This window comes from Cherax quadricarinatus, unplaced genomic scaffold, assembly GCF_038502225.1.
Source record: "Cherax quadricarinatus isolate ZL_2023a unplaced genomic scaffold, ASM3850222v1 Contig2782, whole genome shotgun sequence".
Taxonomy (NCBI): domain Eukaryota; kingdom Metazoa; phylum Arthropoda; class Malacostraca; order Decapoda; family Parastacidae; genus Cherax; species Cherax quadricarinatus.
Genome location: NW_027197808.1, coordinates 28,881 through 49,046, shown reverse-complemented (window position 1 = coordinate 49,046; position 20,166 = coordinate 28,881). Strand labels below are relative to the sequence as shown.

Here is a 20,166-nt window from a genome sequence, read left to right as displayed (position 1 = left end):
ACTCTTGCTTTCTTTTAAATTATTAATGTGAAACCATTATGGTGTTGATAGGGGTGGCCACCTCATTCAATTTTTTATAATTATGGTACTTACTAGAAACTACTGTTCACACCCACAAAATGCTACTTTTCTACAGTAATCAACATAAAGAATTACGTCATGCCTTACACATTCCCATGAATGATATTATACATTTCTCAATACATACAGCTTGCTTGGCTATTTTGCATTTGTTATTGTGTAAAACTTTTATATCTTAATGTAATAACTGTTATTCTAACTATACAGTATATAATGAAAACAACCCAGTTCCATATAATGGTGGGCTCCGCTTAGCAGGTTAGCTTCCGGGGTAATGATGTAAAAACAAATTTGATGAAAAATGAAACATAGCAGTTTTCACTTTCAAATGCATATAAAAGCCTGATAACATGTTTACAATATCATATATTAAGTGAACAATACAGCTAGGTCTAAAAAAAACATATACATTCTCTCCTCACTTAGCAACATACTCGTTTACTAATGCCTCGGACTTATGATGGGCTATCTGACCAGTGTGGATACCTAAATAATGTATATTAGAGCTGATTTCCTCTTATTCTTTTATTTCAATAACAGTACATTATTGTATAAACAGTTAAAAATATACCAGATATGTTATAAATGGTGCAAAGATGGTTGACACAAACTCACTACTATTATAGTATGATCCTCACTTAGCGACAAATTTGTTTAACAACGTGGTCTCAGGAACGGAACTCTGTTGTTAAGTGAGGAGAGGCTGTACAGTACACACAATACTTACCTTAAAATACTTTTTGTCCTTAGCTTATAATGAGTGGTAAATATATTTATTGTATGAAATCTGAATAAATAAAGAATTAGTATAATTGAAAACTGCTGCATTTATGAAATGTCATAAAGCAAAGTGCTGTAAAGTGGGGCCTGCCTGTACTATATGGTGCTTCAGTGTAATAACATTAACCACACATTGATCAGAAATATGTTATGACTTTGCAAAGAAATGATTTGTTATGTTAGTAAATTTTTTCATGGAACTCAATGAGTAACATTGATTTCTTAACATTTATTGTTTGGTATGCATAAGACAAAAGTAGAGCAGGCCAGTTCAGCATTAAATGCTTGTCAGCTTCTGACTTAAGTACAGTATAATTATATTTTGCAAAGTTAATTCCAAAAGATAGTGATGCTAAATTGAATTTAAAGTTTGGCTATGTTTTTTTCTGCATGTACACGATTCTCCTCCTGAAGGGAGAAACAAGATGACCATTGCAAGGCACTTCCTAGATTACTGTGAGAAAGCCAATAAAAGAATTTATGCCAGCAATTGGTGTGGCTTACACATTCATTCTAGGCTCCTCTACATAACAACTGACTGGGTAAATATTGAAGTTATTGTTCATTAAAACTGTAAAAGAATTTCAGTGCAGACAGATTAGACTTTCAAGATTACATTATCTTGTTGCATATACATACTCCATTTTGTATGTCTATTTATGTCACCTGGAGACAAGTACAATCGAACGTAGATCTACGTTCAGAGTGCTATGCGAGCGAACGTACATCTACGTTCAGAGTGCTACGCGAGCGAACGTAGATCTACGTTTGGACAGTTTAAGGGTTAAATATTATATAGTAGGATATGCAGGGTAAGCAGAAATTATAAGGTTGAAATTATTCATAATTGGGGAAGAAAAAGAGTGGTTAACCCGTAAACGGTCCAAACGTATATATACATTTTTACCGTTAGTGCCCCAAACGTATATATACGTTTTATGTGTCCTACATTTAACATTGCCACGATAAGCCTGAGTCGCCTAGACATGTGAGAATGGGTGTGAGCACTCACTGTGCACCATATTAAAATAATTGGGGATGCCTGGGTACCATATGCTCTTTTTTTCCATTAAAAAACAACAATGTTTTTTTTTTCTCTCAAAAAAGTTGGGGCAGTACGGTAGTGAACGTATGTATATGTTTGGACCGTTTACAGGTTAAGGATTGAACATACAAACTTCCAGGAACAAAAAGAGTTAGAAATGTTTAGGTTTCAAGAAAGAAACAAAGAGAAGCAGTTTGCTTCTCAACAAGCCACAATAAATAGAGTAGAGCCATTTAATTTGGACAAAGTCATAAAATTTGTGCCAGATTTCCTAGAGAAAGACCCAGACCAGTTTTTCCTGTTGTTTGAAAGGCTGGCCAGATTCCAAGATTGGCCGGACAAGGAATGGGTGACATTAGTACAAACCCAGTTAATTGGTAAAGGGTTATAAGCAGTTAGTTCTCTAGAGGAATGGGACTTTTCTGATTATAATAAACTGATGGAGGTAGTTTTACTTGCTTATCAGATGTTGCCAGAAAGGTATCAGCACAAGTTTAGAGGACTAAAGTTTCAGGCAGGTCAGTTTTTGGTGGAATACAGTTAGAAGTTGTCGCTTATAAACACGTGTTGCCGCTCAAAAGGTGTGGTAGACAATTATGAAGGTGTACTTTCCCTAATTTTGCTAGAGGATCTTTTGAGAAATGTTCCTCTTGACTTTAAGGTATATCTTGAGGAGAAGGATCTTGATGATTTTAATCATGCTTTACAGCTGGGTGATAGATTTTTAGCTAACCAAAAACTTGATAGTAGTTACCACCCAGAACTTATTAATGCATGTAATGGTAAGTTTTCTCCACCCACCAGTAGGATTAAGAAATTTCAGAAGTTTAAGCCGCATTTTTCAGCCTCATAACCACCAGAGTTTTAATAACCTTAATTCTCCAGTACATGCCCAGGAAAGTTTTAAGTCAGCTGTCACAGGTCCAGGGATACAGGGAACATGTAGGAAGAGCCCAGTTCCCCAGGGACAAGGACCCCAGCCTATGCCACGTGGGCAGGGGGCTCTTTAACCTTATTACTGTACATATTACAATAAACAGGGACACCTGCAGCCATATTACAGAAAATGCTTAGCGACCAGGCTGCAGCAGATGCTTGATAATTTTGTGAAAAACAAAAATTACACTGGTTATTTAAGTGTATGTAGTTGTCTAGGGGATAATGGTTCTCATGAAAGATGCTGTTTTTAGCATCATTGCTTTCAATTGTAGATGCAGTTCTGAGCCCATTGCAGGAACAGAAACATGTTCTATGTTGACCTCACCTTGGAGGAATTTTATCCAAAGCTAGACAATTTATTTTACGAGGAATTCTGGACATGGCCTCATAAATCTAGTGAAAAGTCCCTGCTCATGCCTTCCTTTTCTGGGTTAGCAGAAGACATTTATGTTAACCCTTTCAGGGTCCGTCCCATAGATCTACGGCTTCATGTTCAGGGTCCAAACCGTAGATCTACGCCAAAATTCTAGCGGTGTCAAATTTAGCGTGAAAACGCTCATAGGCCTACGTGTGAGAGAATGGGTCTGCGTGGTGGGTGTGCGCCATAAACAAAAATATTTGGTGCCCGCATCGCATTGTGGGAACGCCGGCTCAGTTACCTTTGTTCACCATGCCTCGTTGCAAGGCAGCTCTCACTCCAAGGAAAATTGGGACTCTCCTCTTCCTATCTGATAGTTCTGATACTGATGGAAGTGGAAATGAAGACGAATTCTTTGGCTTTGATCAGTTAGTGACAGAAAGGAATGACCAGGATATCGATAATAGTGCAGAAAACCCTGACGATCCTCAACCTTCTACCTCTGGTGTGGGCACTCCTCAGTCACGGTCAATTGTACCTCAACGCAAGAGAAAACTATTATTTTCACATGGCCAGGCCTCTGACTTCAGTAATGATGATGATAGTGACGTGGATTGTGATTTTATTGCTCTTGACGATCATTCGAGTAGTGATAGTGAGGAATCATATTCGCCAGTGAAGCATCAATATGTACGCCGCCGCATGCGCTCGGGTAGTGTACCCTATGCAGTGCCCAGGGGACGGAGTACATCCCAGAGTACATCCCGTGGCCCTACACCAGGAATAGACAGTGAAAGTGAGGATGATGTGGCTACACTTGGCATGGATAGACCACAGGCATCAGTAGATGGTGGTAGTGGTGATGGTAGTACCACGGCCATGCGTGGCTCACCAGCCCAGGCTGGGACCCACGCTGCTGACTCCTCAGTTCAAGGACAAAGCGGAGCGTCAGCCACCAGCCCACCACAACCACAACTACCCGCACAACCAGCCTATGATGTCCAGTATCCACCAGCAAACCGTATCTGGGATTAGCAGCAGAATCCCAATTTTGCTCCCAAGCCCCACCACTTTGATGACTCTCAAAGTGGAATTCTACCTACTTGTCCCCTTGGAACCACGGCTAATGAACGGGAATTTTTTGAAATATTCTTTGACCAGCCATTGATGGAAACTATTGTCAGGGAAAGTAACAAGTATTTTGAGTACATCATGGCAAATATGATCATATCACCACAGTCAAGACTACACCGGTGGAAAGAGATGACTGTTGCAGAAATGTATTTGCTTTTTGCAACAATAATGCTTATGCCTCATGTCTATAAGCATAATATAAAAGCATACTGGTCCACAGATCGGCTAATTTGTACCCCGGTCTTTAGTGAAATCATCCCAGTGAACAGGTTTATCTTACTGTTACGTATGTTGCACTTCTCTGACAAAACCAGGTCTGACAGAAGTGACAGGTTATACAAGATTAGAAATGTTTTTATGTATCTCAAACAAAAGTTCAACATGTACTTTTATCCATTCAAGAATCTTGTAATTGATGAGTCTTTGATTTTGTTCAAAGGTAGGCTGTCATTCAAGCAGTATATACCGAGCAAGAGGAAACGCTTTGGTATAAAACTGTTTGTGCTCTGTGACTGTGACAGTGGCCTGGTATTGGATATTGTTGTATACACTGCATGTAAAACATTGAAAGATACCAAGATGTTATTGAGTATCTCAGGTGACGTAGTGAGAAGCATGATGGCACCTTATCTTGGTAAGGGGCATACATTATATACAGATAACTGGTACACAAGCCCTTTACTCAGTGATTTCTTGTGAGTGAACAAGACAGATGTGTGTGGCACAGTGCGTTCTAATCATAAACATATGCCCAGGTTCAACACAGGTGCTCGTGGTGATGACGTGCAGGTGTTTACTGCCAATGACATCATGGTATTATGGTGGCATGACAAACGAGATGTCACATTGTTGACAACCATTCACTGTAACAAAATGCAAGACAGTGGCAAAGTTGATCGAGTTACTAATGAACATATTCGAAAACCAGCGACAATGATTGATTATACACAAAACATGCGCTTGGTTGACAAATGTGATATGCAGATTGGCTTTGTTGATTGTGTTCGTAAGAGTTACAAGTGGTATATGAAACTTTTTCTTCCATCTCATGGACATTTCAATGCTCAATGCATATAATATGTACCAAATAAAGACTGGCAGCAGACCACCGTATGGTGAATTTTGTTTGTCTGTTGTCAGACAACTCATAATGAAGTACCAGGTAACAACACCTGCTATACAACAACGTCCTCGAACTCCTCAGAATATACCCAAGCGTTTGAGGAGGGAAGGTGATCATTTCATAATACAGCTTCCTTCAACTAAGAAGAAATTTGCTCAGAAGAGATGCATTGTCTGTGCACAAACAAAATGACGGCAACAAACACGCAAAGACACTCGGTTTATGTGCGAGGAATGTAAGGTGCCTCTGTGCATGGTGCCTTGTTTCAAGGACTTCCACAAGCTCCAGCAGTTCTAAAAACATGTCCAGTGATTGTAAATATGTAAATATATGATAGAACATTAGTATTATACAAGATTTGTGCATGTTTATTGTAATACACAAAAGTGGTAAACAATAATATGATAATAACTTTAGTGTGGTTATTGTGTTCAATACCTGGAGTTTACCTGGAGAGAGTTCCGGGGGTCAACGCCCCCGCGGCCCGGTCTGTGACCAGGCCTCCTGGTGGATCAGAGCCTGATCAACCAGGCTGTTGCTGCTGGCTGCAGGCAAACCAACGTACGAGCCACAGCCCGGCTGATCAGGAACTGACTTTAGGTGCTTGTCCAGTGCCAGCTTGAAGACTGACAGGGGTCTGTTGGTAATCCCCCTTATGTGTGCTGGGAGGCAGTTGAACAGTCTCGGGCCCCTGACACTTATTGTATGGTCTCTTAACGTGCTAGTGACACCCCTGCTTTTCATTGGGGGGATGTTGCATCGTCTGCCAAGTCTTTTGCTTTCGTAGTGAGTGATTTTCGTGTGCAAGTTCGGTACTAGTCCCTCTAGGATTTTCCAGGTGTATATAATCATGTATCTCTCCCTCCTGCATTCCAGGGAATACAGGTTTAGGAACCTCAAGCGCTCCCAGTAATTGAGGTGTTTTATCTCCGTTATGCGCGCCGTGAAAGTTCTCTGTACATTTTCTAGGTCGGCAATTTCACCTGCCTTGAAAGGTGCTGTTAGTGTGCAGCAATATTCCAGCCTAGATAGAACAAGTGACCTGAAGAGTGTCATCATGGGCTTGGCCTCCCTAGTTTTGAAGGTTCTCATTATCCATCCTGTCATTTTTCTAGCAGATGCGATTGATACAATGTTATGGTCCTTGAAGGTGAGATCCTCCGACATGATCACTCCCAGGTCTTTGACATTGGTGTTTCGCTCTATTTTGTGGCCAGAATTTGTTTTGTACTCTGATGAAGATTTAATTTCCTCATGTTTACCATATCTGAGTAATTGAAATTTCTCATCGTTGAACTTCATATTGTTTTCTGCAGCCCACTGAAAGATTTGGTTGATGTCCGCCTGGAGCCTTGCAGTGTCTGCAATGGAAGACACTGTCATGCAGATTCGGGTGTCATCTGCAAAGGAAGACACGGTGCTGTGGCTGACATCCTTGTCTATGTCGGATATGAGGATGAGGAACAAGATGGGAGCGAGTACTGTGCCTTGTGGAACAGAGCTTTTCACCGTAGCTGCCTCGGACTTTACTCTGTTGACGACTACTCTCTGTGTTCTGTTAGGAAATTATAGATCCATCGACCGACTTTTCCTGTTATTCCTTTAGCACGCATTTTGTGCGCTATTACGCCATGGTCACACTTGTCGAAGGCTTTTGCAAAGTCTGTATATATTACATCTGCATTCTTTTTGTCTTCTAGTGCATTTAGGACCTTGTCGTAGTGATCCAATAGTTGAGACAGACAGGAGCGACCTGTTCTAAACCCATGTTGCCCTGGGTTGTGTAACTGATGGGTTTCTAGATGGGTGGTGATCTTGCTTCTTAGGACCCTTTCAAAGATTTTTATGATATGGGATGTTAGTGCTATTGGTCTGTAGTTCTTTGCTGTTGCTTTACTGCCCCCTTTGTGGAGTGGGGCTATGTCTGTTGTTTTTAGTAACTGTGGGACGACCCCTGTGTCCATGCTCCCTCTCCATAGGATGGAAAAGGCTCGTGATAGGGGCTTCTTGCAGTTCTTGATGAACACAGAGTTCCATGAGTCTGGCCCTGGGGCAGAGTGCATGGGCATGTCATTTATCGCCTGTTCGAAGTCATTTGGCGTCAGGATAACATCGGATAGGCTTGTGTTAATCAAATTTTCTGGCTCTCTCATAAAAAATTCATTTTGATCTTCGACTCTCAGTCTGGTTAGCGGCTTGCTAAAAACTGAGTCATATTGGGACTTGAGTAGCTCACTCATTTCCTTGCTGTCATCTGTGTAGGACCCATCTTGTTTAAGTAGGGGCCCAATACTGGACATTGTTCTCGATTTTGATTTGGCATAGGAGAAGAAATACTTTGGGTTTCTTTCGATTTCATTTATGGCTTTTAGTTCTTCCCGCGATTCCTGACTCCTAAAGGATTCTTTTAGCTTAAGTTCGATGCTTGCTATTTCTCTGACCAGTGTCTCCCTACGCATTTCAGATATATTGACCTCTTTTAGCCGCTCTGTTATTCTTTTCCGTCGCCTGTAAAGGGAGCGCCTGTCTCTTTCTATTTTACATCTACTCCTAATTTTTCTTAGAGGAATAAGCCTTGTGCATACATCGAGTGCCACCGAGTTAATCTGTTCTAGGCATAAGTTGGGGGTCTGTGTTGCTTAGTATATCTTCCCAGCTTATATCGGTTAGGACTTGGTTTACTTGGTCCCACTTTATGTTTTTGTTATTGAAGTTGAATTTGGTGAATGCTCCCTCGTGACTAGTCTCATTATGTCGGTCTGGGGCTCCACGCATACATGTCTGAACCTCAGTTATGTTGTGATCTGAGTATATTGTTTTTGATATGGTGACATTTCTTATCAGATCATCATTGTTAGTGAAGATGAGGTCTAGTGTATTCTCCAGTCTAGTAAGCTCTATTATTTGCTGGTTTAAATTGAATTTTGTGCAGAGATTTAAAAGCTCGTGTGAGTGTGAGTTTTCATCAGAGCTGCCTCCTGGTGTTATTACTGCAACAATATTATTTGCTATATTCCTCCATTTTAGGTGCCTTAAGTTGAAATCCCCCAGGAGCAAGATGTTGGGTGCAGGAGCTGGAAGATTTTCCAGACAGTGGTCAATTTTTAACAGCTGTTCCTGGAATTGCTGGGATGTTGCATCCGGAGGCTTGTAGACTACCACAATGACTAGGTTTTGGTTCTCGACTTTTACTGCTAAAACTTCCACTACATCATTTGAGGCATTAAGCAGTTCTGTGCAAACAAGTGACTCTGCAATGTACAGGCCAACCCCCCCCACCCCTTTTGCCTGTTCACTCTGTCACATCTGTATAGGTTGTAACCTGGGATCCATATTTCGTTGTCCAAGTGATCCTTTATGTGGGTCTCAGTGAAAGCCGCGAACATTGCCTTTGCCTCTGCAAGCAGTCCACGGATGAAAGGTATTTTGTTGTTTGTTGCTGGCTTTAGACCCTGTATATTTGCAAAGAAGAATGTTATCGGACTGGTGGTATTATTGGTACTGGGGGGGGATTTTTTTTCCGGCATTAGTATCTGTATCTGTTGGTTTGGAGTGGAGGCCATCGACTGTGGTTCCACTCCAGGAATGACTGGATTTGGTGTACGATTTCTGCCATTTCCTGCCAGTTTTTTTTCCTTCCTGGCACTAAAAAACCTCTCCCTCTTGAGTGGCTGTGGCTACCCAGGTTTTCCCATGTCCTGGATGTTTTGTATCTTTTTGTCCCCTTTAGATGGTATGCCTGGCAATTTAAGTTATAGCACAGTCTTTCCTGTACTGAAGAGGTACACAGTTCAGGGTGAAAAAGCTTACAGGAAGGGAGTTTGCATTTTCCTGTTGTCATATGGGCATGGCATTTTCTAGGGTGGTCATAGTTGCACGTCCCATCTGTTTTTCCAGATTTCCCATGCCAGCAGATACCAAGTGCATAGTATGTGCACAGGCTTGGTTTCCGTTTGCCTTGGGTTTCTGTGACTGTATTCCCTGTTGGTGCATGTTTCCCTGTCTTACTTCCATCCTCCCTAGCACCAACAATGGAGCTCCCACCAGTTGTTTTTGGTAATATATCCTCACTATTGCTAGTGGAGTCCTCTTGTTTGCTATTTACTGTGGTATTTCTAGTTTGCAATATTGGTTTTATCTTATCTTTGACTACACTTGTTTCCCTACTATGGCTCCTGTCCCCTATGAGGTCATTTATATGTATTCCTTCCTGCGTATAATTCCCGACTACCTGGACAAAATCTCCAGCTTCACCATTACTGTCTCCCAGGACAGCACCTCCCGCTTCACCATTACTGTCTCCCAGGACAGCACTATCAGCCCCACATTTACTGACTACCAGGACTTCATCTCCAGCCTTACAGTTTCTGACTACATGGCCAGTATCAATGGCAGTACCATTCAGCCCAGACTTTTTATGTTCCCATCTGTTGTAGAAAGCTTCCAGGTTTTCTATGAAAGCAGCTTTGATGTTGTCCTCTTTTAATACCCCTGTGATTTTAGTCCACAGATTTATCTCATTTGGGCATACCCAAAAACACTTCCCTGTTTTAACACTGCTTGTAGCTAGTTCTTGGATATCTGCACAAGGGGCATGACACCAATTTCCACAAAAATGACAATTTACCCATGTGGAAGCCCGTTTGTTTGACTGACCACAGACTACACACAGCTTCATAATGATTTGAATGGTTGATTTACTGCAATTCTACTAGCAACCTCTTGAATATTCTATTAATAACCTCCTTAAATGAAGCTCTAGCTATTTGTATTTCTGTTTCTAACTGTTTTTGTATATTGGACAGCTTACCGTGCACGTTCCTGATTTATATTTAATGTTTGTGTTTATAAGGGCGCCTACAACCCCATCCGTTTACAGTCTGCTTTATTGTCCAACGAAACCGTTTGAAACCAGTCAAGGGTTCGGACCAGTCGATCTGATCTGATCAGTGGGTCACTTATTTAAAACATACTGGTCGGTGATTTGAGCTAACACATGAAGGATCTACTGGAAATTATCTACCCGAGTAATATGTGATTTGATTGATACAAAAGTATAACTTGCGTGTTGAAGAAACCGGTGACTGCTGGCAACTCCTACAATGGCGAACGGTCGACCTCAACCCTTGTTTATCAATCGCTGTATCTAGCTTTTCTATTTTTTTTTTTCCGTCTCCACCACAATAAATGCTATATTATCACTATAGTTGACTGGTGGAAATTTTGGAGGAAGGACGCTTTTTCTGTAGTAATAATTGCTTCTCATAGTGTATATTGCGACCGCTGGTAACTACAGGTTATATGAAATTCACAGTATACGTCTGGTATTTCAAGAAAAATGAAACTAATGAAAGTCACTCCACTCCACTAAGTACCCAACCCACACAAGTCGACTAACACCCAGGTGAACAGGGAAAAATGCCTGGAACTAGTGCTCATATTGGTGAATTTAAAGCCAGCAAAGGTTGGTTTGAGAGATTTAAGAATCGTAGTGGCATACACAGTGTGATAAGGCCTGTTCTGGAAGAAAATGCCAAACAGGACCTACAGTACTCAGGAGGAAAAGGCACTCCCAGGACACAGTGTCTCATCAGTCATTGCTGCATCTTCAATAAAGGTAAGTGTCATTTATTCTTCATTTAGTAGACTAGTACATGCACAATATATACTGTGCATGTACTACTCTACTATTGTGCATGTATCCTTCTCTTTGTGTGTGGGAAAATGTATATTTCATGTGGTAAAATTTTTTTTTCATACTTTTGGGTGTCTTGCACGGATTAATTTGATTTCCATTATTTCTTATGGGGAAAATTCATTCACATAGCGATTATTTCGCATAACAATTACCCCTCTTGCACGGATTAAAATCGTTAACCGGGGGTCCACTGTACCATTATAATACTGGTTAGTTGCTACTACAACACTGTATTCTGCTATTCACTGGTATCACTAGATTATATGCGAGTACACTAGCAAGCCAGGAAGATTATTAAAAACAGCTGACCTGTGGTAAGTTTCTGGCGACTTCTGGCACCTGCCTCTATAGGCTTATCACTTCATTTACAAATTCACCTGTTTTCAAATGACACTTTAGCCTTTATCATCAATATACTAGGGAGCCACTGTAGTATACACTATACACTATGTATACTCAATGTTATCAGGGAGACTTTCTTTCCTCTGACACGAAAAGTTCAATTATTATTATTTTTTTCACACGGGACACAGGCCTGATTCCCCTCTGGCAGTAAACTCTGCTAGGTAGTGCACACTAATTCTCCTTTTTTGACTCAGTATATAATGTTTTCCGCCCAAGATTGGTTCCAGGCGCTAGAGGGATGTATCGTATAGGATTGATGACACAAATTAAAGTTCTAGCACGTAAGAGCGACCATGAAAACACGAGAAAACCTGGAGCACAACGAGGCACGCTGACACGCTTGACAAGAACAAGCATATAGTGAGTTTATATATACATTATATACAGTATTGGTCTCTCAGGCCCCAAATGTTAGTAGGAAAAGAAAAAAATTAGAAAAGAAAAGAAAAAACTACAAAAAAACCTTAAATAAAGTAATGCGTGAATGTGGAAATCGTCGATGTTGCCGCCACCCGGTCATTTTGGGTAAACTTCTCGGCACTGTATCTCGGCAAGTACTGATCAGAATTTTTTTTTTGTCTTATTACCTTCACAAAAATATACTCTTTAATTCTGTAAGAAAAAATAATTTTTTTTTTTTTTTTCAAAATTTCTTGGACACTGGAGCACCACTTCAGATTTTGGCCTTGGACCCTGAAAGGGTTAAGGGGCACGATGGAGTGTCTGTCCTTAGGTCATACTACAAGGACATAAATGACAGCTCTTTGTCTGAACAAAGCCAATGAGAAGGAAGCCCACCAGAGTTGTGACGGTGTGTGGGACCCTTGTGAAGCAACAAGTCTGGTCGAAGGTGGTTCCAAGTGTGTCTTGCTTTCAAATGATTTGTTTTTTGTATCATCTGTAAATATTGTCCATATACAATGGAACCTCTGCTTACGAATTTAATCCATTCAGTGACCTTGTTCCTATCCTGATTTGTTCATATGCTGGATTAATTTTCCTCATTTAAATTAATTGAAATGCCATTAATTCGTTCCATGGGAATTCCTGCTGTCAGGAGGCATGACAAAATAGTACTTTAGTATGATGCTTCGGGTTATTTATTTATCACAATTCATCTAATATGACATAATAAACAATATTAACAACATAGAAACATGATATATACTCTAGAATGAATAAAATAGGCCATAATGTGGCAAGTGATGGCAACGCTGGCAGTGGCAGAAAGCATCCACCATTTACTCTCCCACTCTAGTATCTTCCCTGTCCATAACCCCACACCTAGCTTGCATTTATCTGTGATTAGTGGTGAGGCTGTTATGTATGTAACCACAGGTGTAGTCAAGACAGATGTATATATAGGTGTAGACGTGATCACTGTGGCCACGGTGGTGGTGGCGGCCAGTGGTGGTGGTGGCTTTCAGCTGCCTCACTCTCTGCTACTGCCTCATTTTCTGCTGCTGCCTCGCTCTGTTGCTGCTTCACCCTCTGCTGTTGCCTCACTCTCTGCTGCTGCTTCACACACTGCTGCTGCCTCGCTCTGCTGTTGCCTCACTCTCTGCTGCTGCCGCCTCACTCTGCTGCTGCCGCCTCACTCTGCTGCTGCTTCACTCTCTGCTGCTGCCTCACTCTGCTACTGCTTCACTCTCTGCTGCTGCCTCACTCTCTGCTGCTGCCTCACTCTCTGCTGCTGCCTCACTCTGCTGCTGCTTCACTCTCTGCTGCTGCCTCACTCTGCTACTGCTTCACTCTCTGCTGCTGCCTCACTCTCTGCTGCTGCCTCACTCTCTGCTGCTGCCTCACTCTGCTGCTGCTTCACTCTCTGCTGCTGCCTCACTCTCTGCTGCTGCCCTACTCTGCTGCTGCTTCACTCTGCTGCTGCCTCACTCTCTGCTGCTGCCTCACTCTGCTGCTGCTTCACTCTCTGCTGCTGCCTCACTCTCTGCTGCTGCCTCACTCTGCTGCTGCTTCACTCTCTGCTGCTGCCTCACTCTCTGCTGCTGCCTCACTCTGCTGCTGCTTCACTCTCTGCTGCTGCCTCACTCTGCTGCTGCTTCACTCTCTGCTGCTGCTTCACTCTCTGCTGCTGCCTCACTCTCTGCTGCTGCCTCACTCTCTGCTGCTGCCTCACTCTCTGCTGCTGCCTCACTCTGCTGCTGCTTCACTCTCTGCTGCTGCCTCACTCTGCTGCTGCCTCACTCTGCTGCTGTTGCCTCACTCTGCTAAGATAAGATAAGAAGATAAGATTTTGTTTGGATTTTTAACCCCGGAGGGTTAGCCACCCAGGATAACCCAAGAAAGTCAGTGCATCATCGAGGACTGTCTAACTTATTTCCATTGGGGTCCTCAGTCTTGTCCCCCAGGATGCAACCCACACCAGTCGACTAACACCCAGGTACCTGTTTGCTGCTAGGTGAACAGGGCAACAGGTGTTAGGAAACGTGTCAGCATGTTTCCACCCGCCGGGAATCGAACCCAGGCCCTCCGTGTGCAAAGCGGGAGCTTTAGCCACCAGGCCACTGGGCTGCTTCACTGTCTACTGCTGCCTCACTCTGCTGCTGCCTCACTCTGCTGCTGCCTCACTCTGCTGCTGCCTCACTCTCTGTTGCTGCCTCACTCTGCTGCTGCTGCACTCTGCTGCTGCTTCACTCTCTGCTGCTGTCTTCTTCATTTCTCTACCTCTTTTTCATAATTTCTAATTGTTTCCTGAGCTTCTTGCTGATTGTATGTGAATACTGTCTCTTCAGGCGAGGCATTGTGTAAGAAATTTGTTAGGTTAAACACAAAATTTTGCATCCCAAGGATCTGCAGCGGTCACTCAGAGCGACATACATGTACCTTCTTTTCCTTATGACCCTTGGCACCAAGATAGCCGTGGTCTCGCAGTAGCTACAGCCACCCATAGGGTTACCTTGGTTGGCACCGAGATAGCCGTGGTCTCACAGTAGCTACAGCCACCCACAGGGTTACCTTGGTTGGCACCAAGATAGTCGTGGTCTCACAGTAGCTACAGCCACACATAGGGTTACCTTGGTTGGCACCAAGATAGTCATGGTCTCACAGTACCTACAGCCACACATAGGGTTACCTTGGTTGGCACCAAGATACCCATGGTCTCACAGTACCTACAGCCACACATACGGTTACCTTGGTTGGCACCGAGATAGCCGTGGTCTCGCAGTAGCTACAGCCACTCATAGGGTTACCTTGGTTGGCACCGAGACAGTTGTGGTCTCACAGTAGCTACAGCCACACATAGGGTTACCAATTTGTATTTGAAGCATTTGGCACTAAAATATGAAAAAAATTATGAAAAATGTCAAAAAATGACAACATATTATTATTACTATTATATTGTATTATTATTATTATTATAGTTATTATTATTTTATTATTATTATTATTATTATTATTATTATTATTATTATTATTATTATTATTATTATTATTATTATTAATTTAAGGAACTGAAGCACAGATTCATTTCCCTAGATCAAGAGCCCTTCACCATGTACGTGCTACTACTACTATTAATAATAATATATTTGGACATGATACATAGTTGTACAAGTAATTATAGTAGTTGGGTGTATAAAAGCACGTTGTATGTAGAACATTATGGGCAGCTTAAAATTAACTTAAAATTAACTAAGCAATGATAGGTTCAGTGGTAAAAATTACCAACAATAATAATAATAATAATAATAATAATAATAATAATAATACAATATAACAGTAATAATAGTGATAGTGGCTTTCTTTGTTCCAATTTTATTATGATATGTAAACATTGTAAACCATCTGCTCTAGGTGCCAGTGTTTCTCTTCGGATCCAAATGAGAGGGCCGATTTTTCTGAGAAAAAAAAAACACTGACCTTACAATGTGAGGAATTTTGTATCTTATTAAAACTTTATTGAAAGTAAGAATTTAATAGCTAGAGACTTTTACATTAGACATTAACTTAAATGTAGAAAATATATATATATATATATATATATATATATATATATATATATATATATATATATATATATATATATATATATATATATATATATATATATATGCCTCGGTGGGAGACGACCGACTTGTTGAAAAAAAAAAAAAAAAAAAAATATATATATATATATATATATATATATATACACATACATACATACATACATACATACATACATACATACATACATACATACATACATACCTGCTTAAGACAGTAAGCATTATACTTTATAATATTACCTATAATAGTAGCCTTAAAGTAACATGCAAAGGTTATTACACTGAAAGGATTAATCACACTGCAGCCTAAGCTAAGAGAAGACAGCGGTTCCTTTCCGCAAACTTGTTGATCACACGATCAACAGGAACATGTACATCGTTATGGATGGCGAGTAGTGCGAGGCCATTGAGGCGATCCTGACCTATGGTGCTCCTCAAGTATGTCTTCAGGCGTTTCAGGGCTGAGAACGATCGTTCGGCTTCTGCATTTGAGACTGGCAGGGTCAGTAGGATGGTAAGGAGCTTCGCGATGTTCGGAAACATACGGGCCTCTGCGTATTCCTTTGCTTTCTTGACAGATTCGAAGGCCAGAGCGGAACATGTCCACTGCTGTGTTTCCGTCTGCACGAGCAAAATTGACTCAACTTCACTTTCGTAGAGTTTAGTGGCTTTAAGAACAGCATCCACGTTTGCTTTTGAGCCCCTGAGCAGCTCCTTCAATAGGAGAGCAACGGGCACAGTGTCATCATCAAATCTGCTCTTCAACTCAGCGATCACATGGTCAACGAACGGAATATACACCGAGCGCCGATAGTACTCCTCAGCAGATGCCGCTGGGACATTCGCGCGTTGTGTCTGTCATGCACAGACTCTGGGAATAGGGACGTCATCGTGAGCTGAGCCCACTTCAACTAGAAGATCTTTGGCTTTCACGAACACAGCGTGGAAGTACTCCTCGGCATCCGCTCTAAATTTGGAGAATAGAGTCCCGAAAAGGAGTATCTGCATAGTTTTGTGTCTAGAAAAGTAAATATATATATATATATATATCGGCTTTAAAATCTCAAATAATTCGGGAGGGCATGCCCCCGCCATGTAAAGGATTGGCCCCTCCTTCCCCTCGCCCCAAAATGAAAACCCAGCTACGACACTGGGCCAAAGCCCAAAGAGGGTCAAAGGGGGGGGGCCGGGCCCGGGCCCCCTGGGCCCCCCTCCTTATATCCGCGCCTGTGGTAGGATTGCTGGTGTCCTTTTTTCTGTCTCATGAACATGCAAGATTTCAGGTATGTCTTGCTACTTCTACTTACACTTAGGTCACACTACACATACATGTACAAGCATATATATACACACCCCTCTGGGTTTTCTTCTATTTTCTTTCTAGTTCTTATTCTTGTTTATTTCCTCTTATCTCCATGGGGAAGTGGAACAGAATTCTTCCTCCGTAAGTCATGCGTGTTGTAAGAGGCGACTAAAATGCCGGGAGCAATGGGCTAGTAACCTCTTCTCCTGTATATATTGCTAAATGTAAAAGGAGAAACTTTCTTTTTTCCTTTTGGGCCACCCCGCCTCGGTGGGATACGGCCGGTGTGTTGAAAGAAAGAAGATGTAAACATTGTAACCTTTGCAAAGAAATAAATATTTTATTTATTTATTTATTTATTTAACCCATTGACTGTCGCAACCCCAAATCCTGAGGTGTCTCCTGGTGTCGCAAAATATTTGAAAAAAAAATATTTTTTCTTATGAAATGATAGAGAATTTTTTCCCGATGGTAATGACACCAAAAGTACGAAATTTGATGGAAAATTTATGAAATTACGCTCATGGGAAGTTAGCGACCTCGGCGATATTTACGAATAAGCGATTTTGCCCACTTTGAGCCCTATTTTTGGCTAATTCCATTGTTCCAGTCGACCAAACTCATAGCTATTTCTTTAGAATTTCATTTGTGTTATCGATTGGGTACAAGAAACTGCCCATTTACTGATTTCAACTACCCAATAAAGTGGTCAGAAATTGGCAATTTGGCCAATTTCATGCAAATTAAAAAATATGCCAATTTCAAAATAGGGTCCAGAATGAACAATGCAGACATTTCTGACTCTAAAATAACATTTTCTTTGTTCATCAATCACGTTTCCAGGCCCCTCTTGATATTACTCTTGCTTTCTATTTTGAATTTGTACTCTAAAAATAGAAGATTTACTGCTATGCAGACTACTGCAATATTGTAATAATTGTATAAATAATGTCAACCCATTCATGACTGCATATTAGAATGGCTACTTGGACATTTATTGGACAATGACATCATTTGTTTACTCTTGAACATTGGCAAAAATCAAACATTACCCTTACTTTGAGCTCCCTCCCCCTCTCTGCTTGTGTGTGTGTATGTCCCTCCCTCCCTCCCCCTCTCTGCCTGTGTGTGTGTGTATGTCCCCCCTCCCCCTCTTTGCCTGTGTGTGTGTATGTCCCTCCCCCTCTGTGCCTGTGTGTGTGTATGTCCCCCTCCCCCTCTCTGCTTGTGTGTGTGTATGTCCCTCCCTCCCCCTCTCTGCTTGTGTGTGTGTATGTCCCTCCCTCCCCCTCTCTGCCTGTGTGTGTATGTCCCCCCTCCCCCTCTCTGCTTGTGTGTGTGTATGTCCCTCACCCTCTCTGCCTGTGTGTGTGTGTATGTCCCTCCCCCCTCTCTGCCTGTGTGTGTGTATGTCCCCCTCCCCCTCTCTGCTTGTGTGTGTGTATGTCCCTCCCTCCCCCTCTCTGCTTGTGTGTGTGTATGTCCCTCCCTCCCCCTCTCTGCCTGTGTGTGTATGTCCCTCCCCCTCTCGGCCTGTGTGTGTGTGTATATCCCTCCCCCCTCTCTGCCTGTGTGTGTGTATGTCCCCCTCCCCCTCTCTGCTTGTGTGTGTGTATGTCCCTCCCTCCCCCTCTCTGCTTGTGTGTGTGTATGTCCCTCCCTCCCCCTCTCTGCCTGTGTGTGTATGTCCCTCCCTCCCCCTCTCTGCTTGTGTGTGTGTAATGTCCCTCCCTCCCCCTCTCTGCTTGTGTGTGTATGTCCCACCCTCTCCCTCTCTGCTTGTATGTTTGTATGTCCCTCCCTCCCCCCCTCTGCCTGTGTGTGTGTATGTCCCCCCTCCCCCTCTTTGCCTGTGTGTGTGTATGTCCCTCCCTCCCCCTCTCTGCTTGTGTGTGTGTATGTCCCTCCCTCCCCCTCTCTGCCTGTGTGTGTATGTCCCTCCCCCTCTCTGCCTGTGTGTGTGTGTGTGTATATCCCTCCTCCCTCTCTGCCTGTGTGTGTGTATGTCCCCCTTCCCCTCTCTGCTTGTGTGTGTGTATGTCCCTCTCTCCCCCTCTCTGCTTGTGTGTGTGTATGTCCCTCCCTCCCCCTCTCTGCTTGTGTGTGTGTATGTCCCTCCCCCTCTCTGCCTGTGTGTGTGTATGTCCCCCTCCCCCTCTCTGCTTGTGTGTGTATGTCCCTCCCTCCCCCTCTCTGCTTGTGTGTGTATGTCCCTCCCTCCCCCTCTCTGCTTGTGTGTGTGTATGTCCCTCCCCCTCTCTGCCTGTGTGTGTGTGTGTATGTCCCTCCCCCCTCTCTCCCTGTGTGTGTGTATGTCCCCCTCCCCCTCTCTGCTTGTGTGTGTGTGTATGTCCCTCCCTCCCCCTCTCTGCTTGTGTGTGTGTATGTCCCTCCCTCCCCCTCTCTGCCTGTGTGTGTATGTACCTCCCTTCCCCTCTCTGCTTGTGTGTGTGTATGTCCCTCCCCCTCTCTGCCTGTGTGTGTGTGTATGTCCCTCCCCCCTCTCTCCCTGTGTGTGTATATGTCCTCCCTCCCCCTCTCTGCCTGTGTGTGTATATGTCCCTCCCTCCCCCTCTCTGCTTGTATGTTTGTATGTCCCTCCCTTCCCCTCTCTGAGTGTGTGTGTGTATATCCCTCCCTTCCCCTCTCTGCCTGTGTGTGTGTGTCCCTCTCTCCCCCCTCTCTGCCTGTGTGTGTATGTCCCTCCCTCCCCCCCTCTGCCTGTGTGTGTGTGTATGTCCCTCCCCCTCTCTGCCTGTGTGTGTGTATGTCCCTCCCCCCTCTCTGCCTGTGTGTGTGTATGTCCCCCGCCCCCTCTCTGCTTGTGTGTGTGTATTTCCCTCCCTCCACCTCTCTGCTTGTGTGTGTGTATGTCCCTCCCTCCCCCTCTCTGCCTGTGTGTGTATGTCCCTCCCCCTCTCTGCCTGTGTGTGTGTGTGTATGTCCCTCCCTCCCCCTCTCTGCCTGTGTGTGTGTATGTCCCCCTCCCCCTCTCTGCCTTGTGTGTGTGTATGTCCCTCCCTCCCCCTCTCTGCCAGTGTGTGTGTATGTGCCTCCCTCCCCCTCTCTGCCTGTGTGTGTGTATGTCCCTCCCTCCCCCTCTCTGCTTGTGTGTGTGTATGTCCCTTCCTCCCCCTCTCTGCCTGTGTGTGTGTATGTCTCTCCCTCCCCCTCTGCCTGTGTGTGTGTATGTCCCTCCCCCTCTCTGCTGTGTGTGTGTGTATGTCCCTCCCCCCCCTCTCTGCCTGTGTGTGTGTATGTCCCTCCCTCCCCCTCTCTGCCTGTGTGTGTGT

General features: G+C 43.3%; 1 protein-coding gene across 4 annotated transcripts in view; it reads left to right on the top strand.

Annotated features, from left to right (window-relative positions):
• Positions 1–275: 275 nt before the first annotated feature.
• Positions 276–20,166, top strand: part of LOC128703469 (FH1/FH2 domain-containing protein 3) — a 45,472-nt gene continuing 25,581 nt past the window's right edge. For 2 of the 4 annotated variants that reach the window (XM_070081451.1, XM_070081454.1), the window contains exon 1: positions 277–1,403. In XM_070081451.1, coding sequence (XP_069937552.1) covers positions 1,287–1,403 — 117 coding nt within the window. In that variant the 5' untranslated portion in view covers positions 277–1,286. Of the gene's footprint in view, positions 1,404–20,166 lie in introns of all 4 variants that reach the window. The other 2 variants (XM_070081452.1, XM_070081453.1) reach the window with 2 other exon arrangements.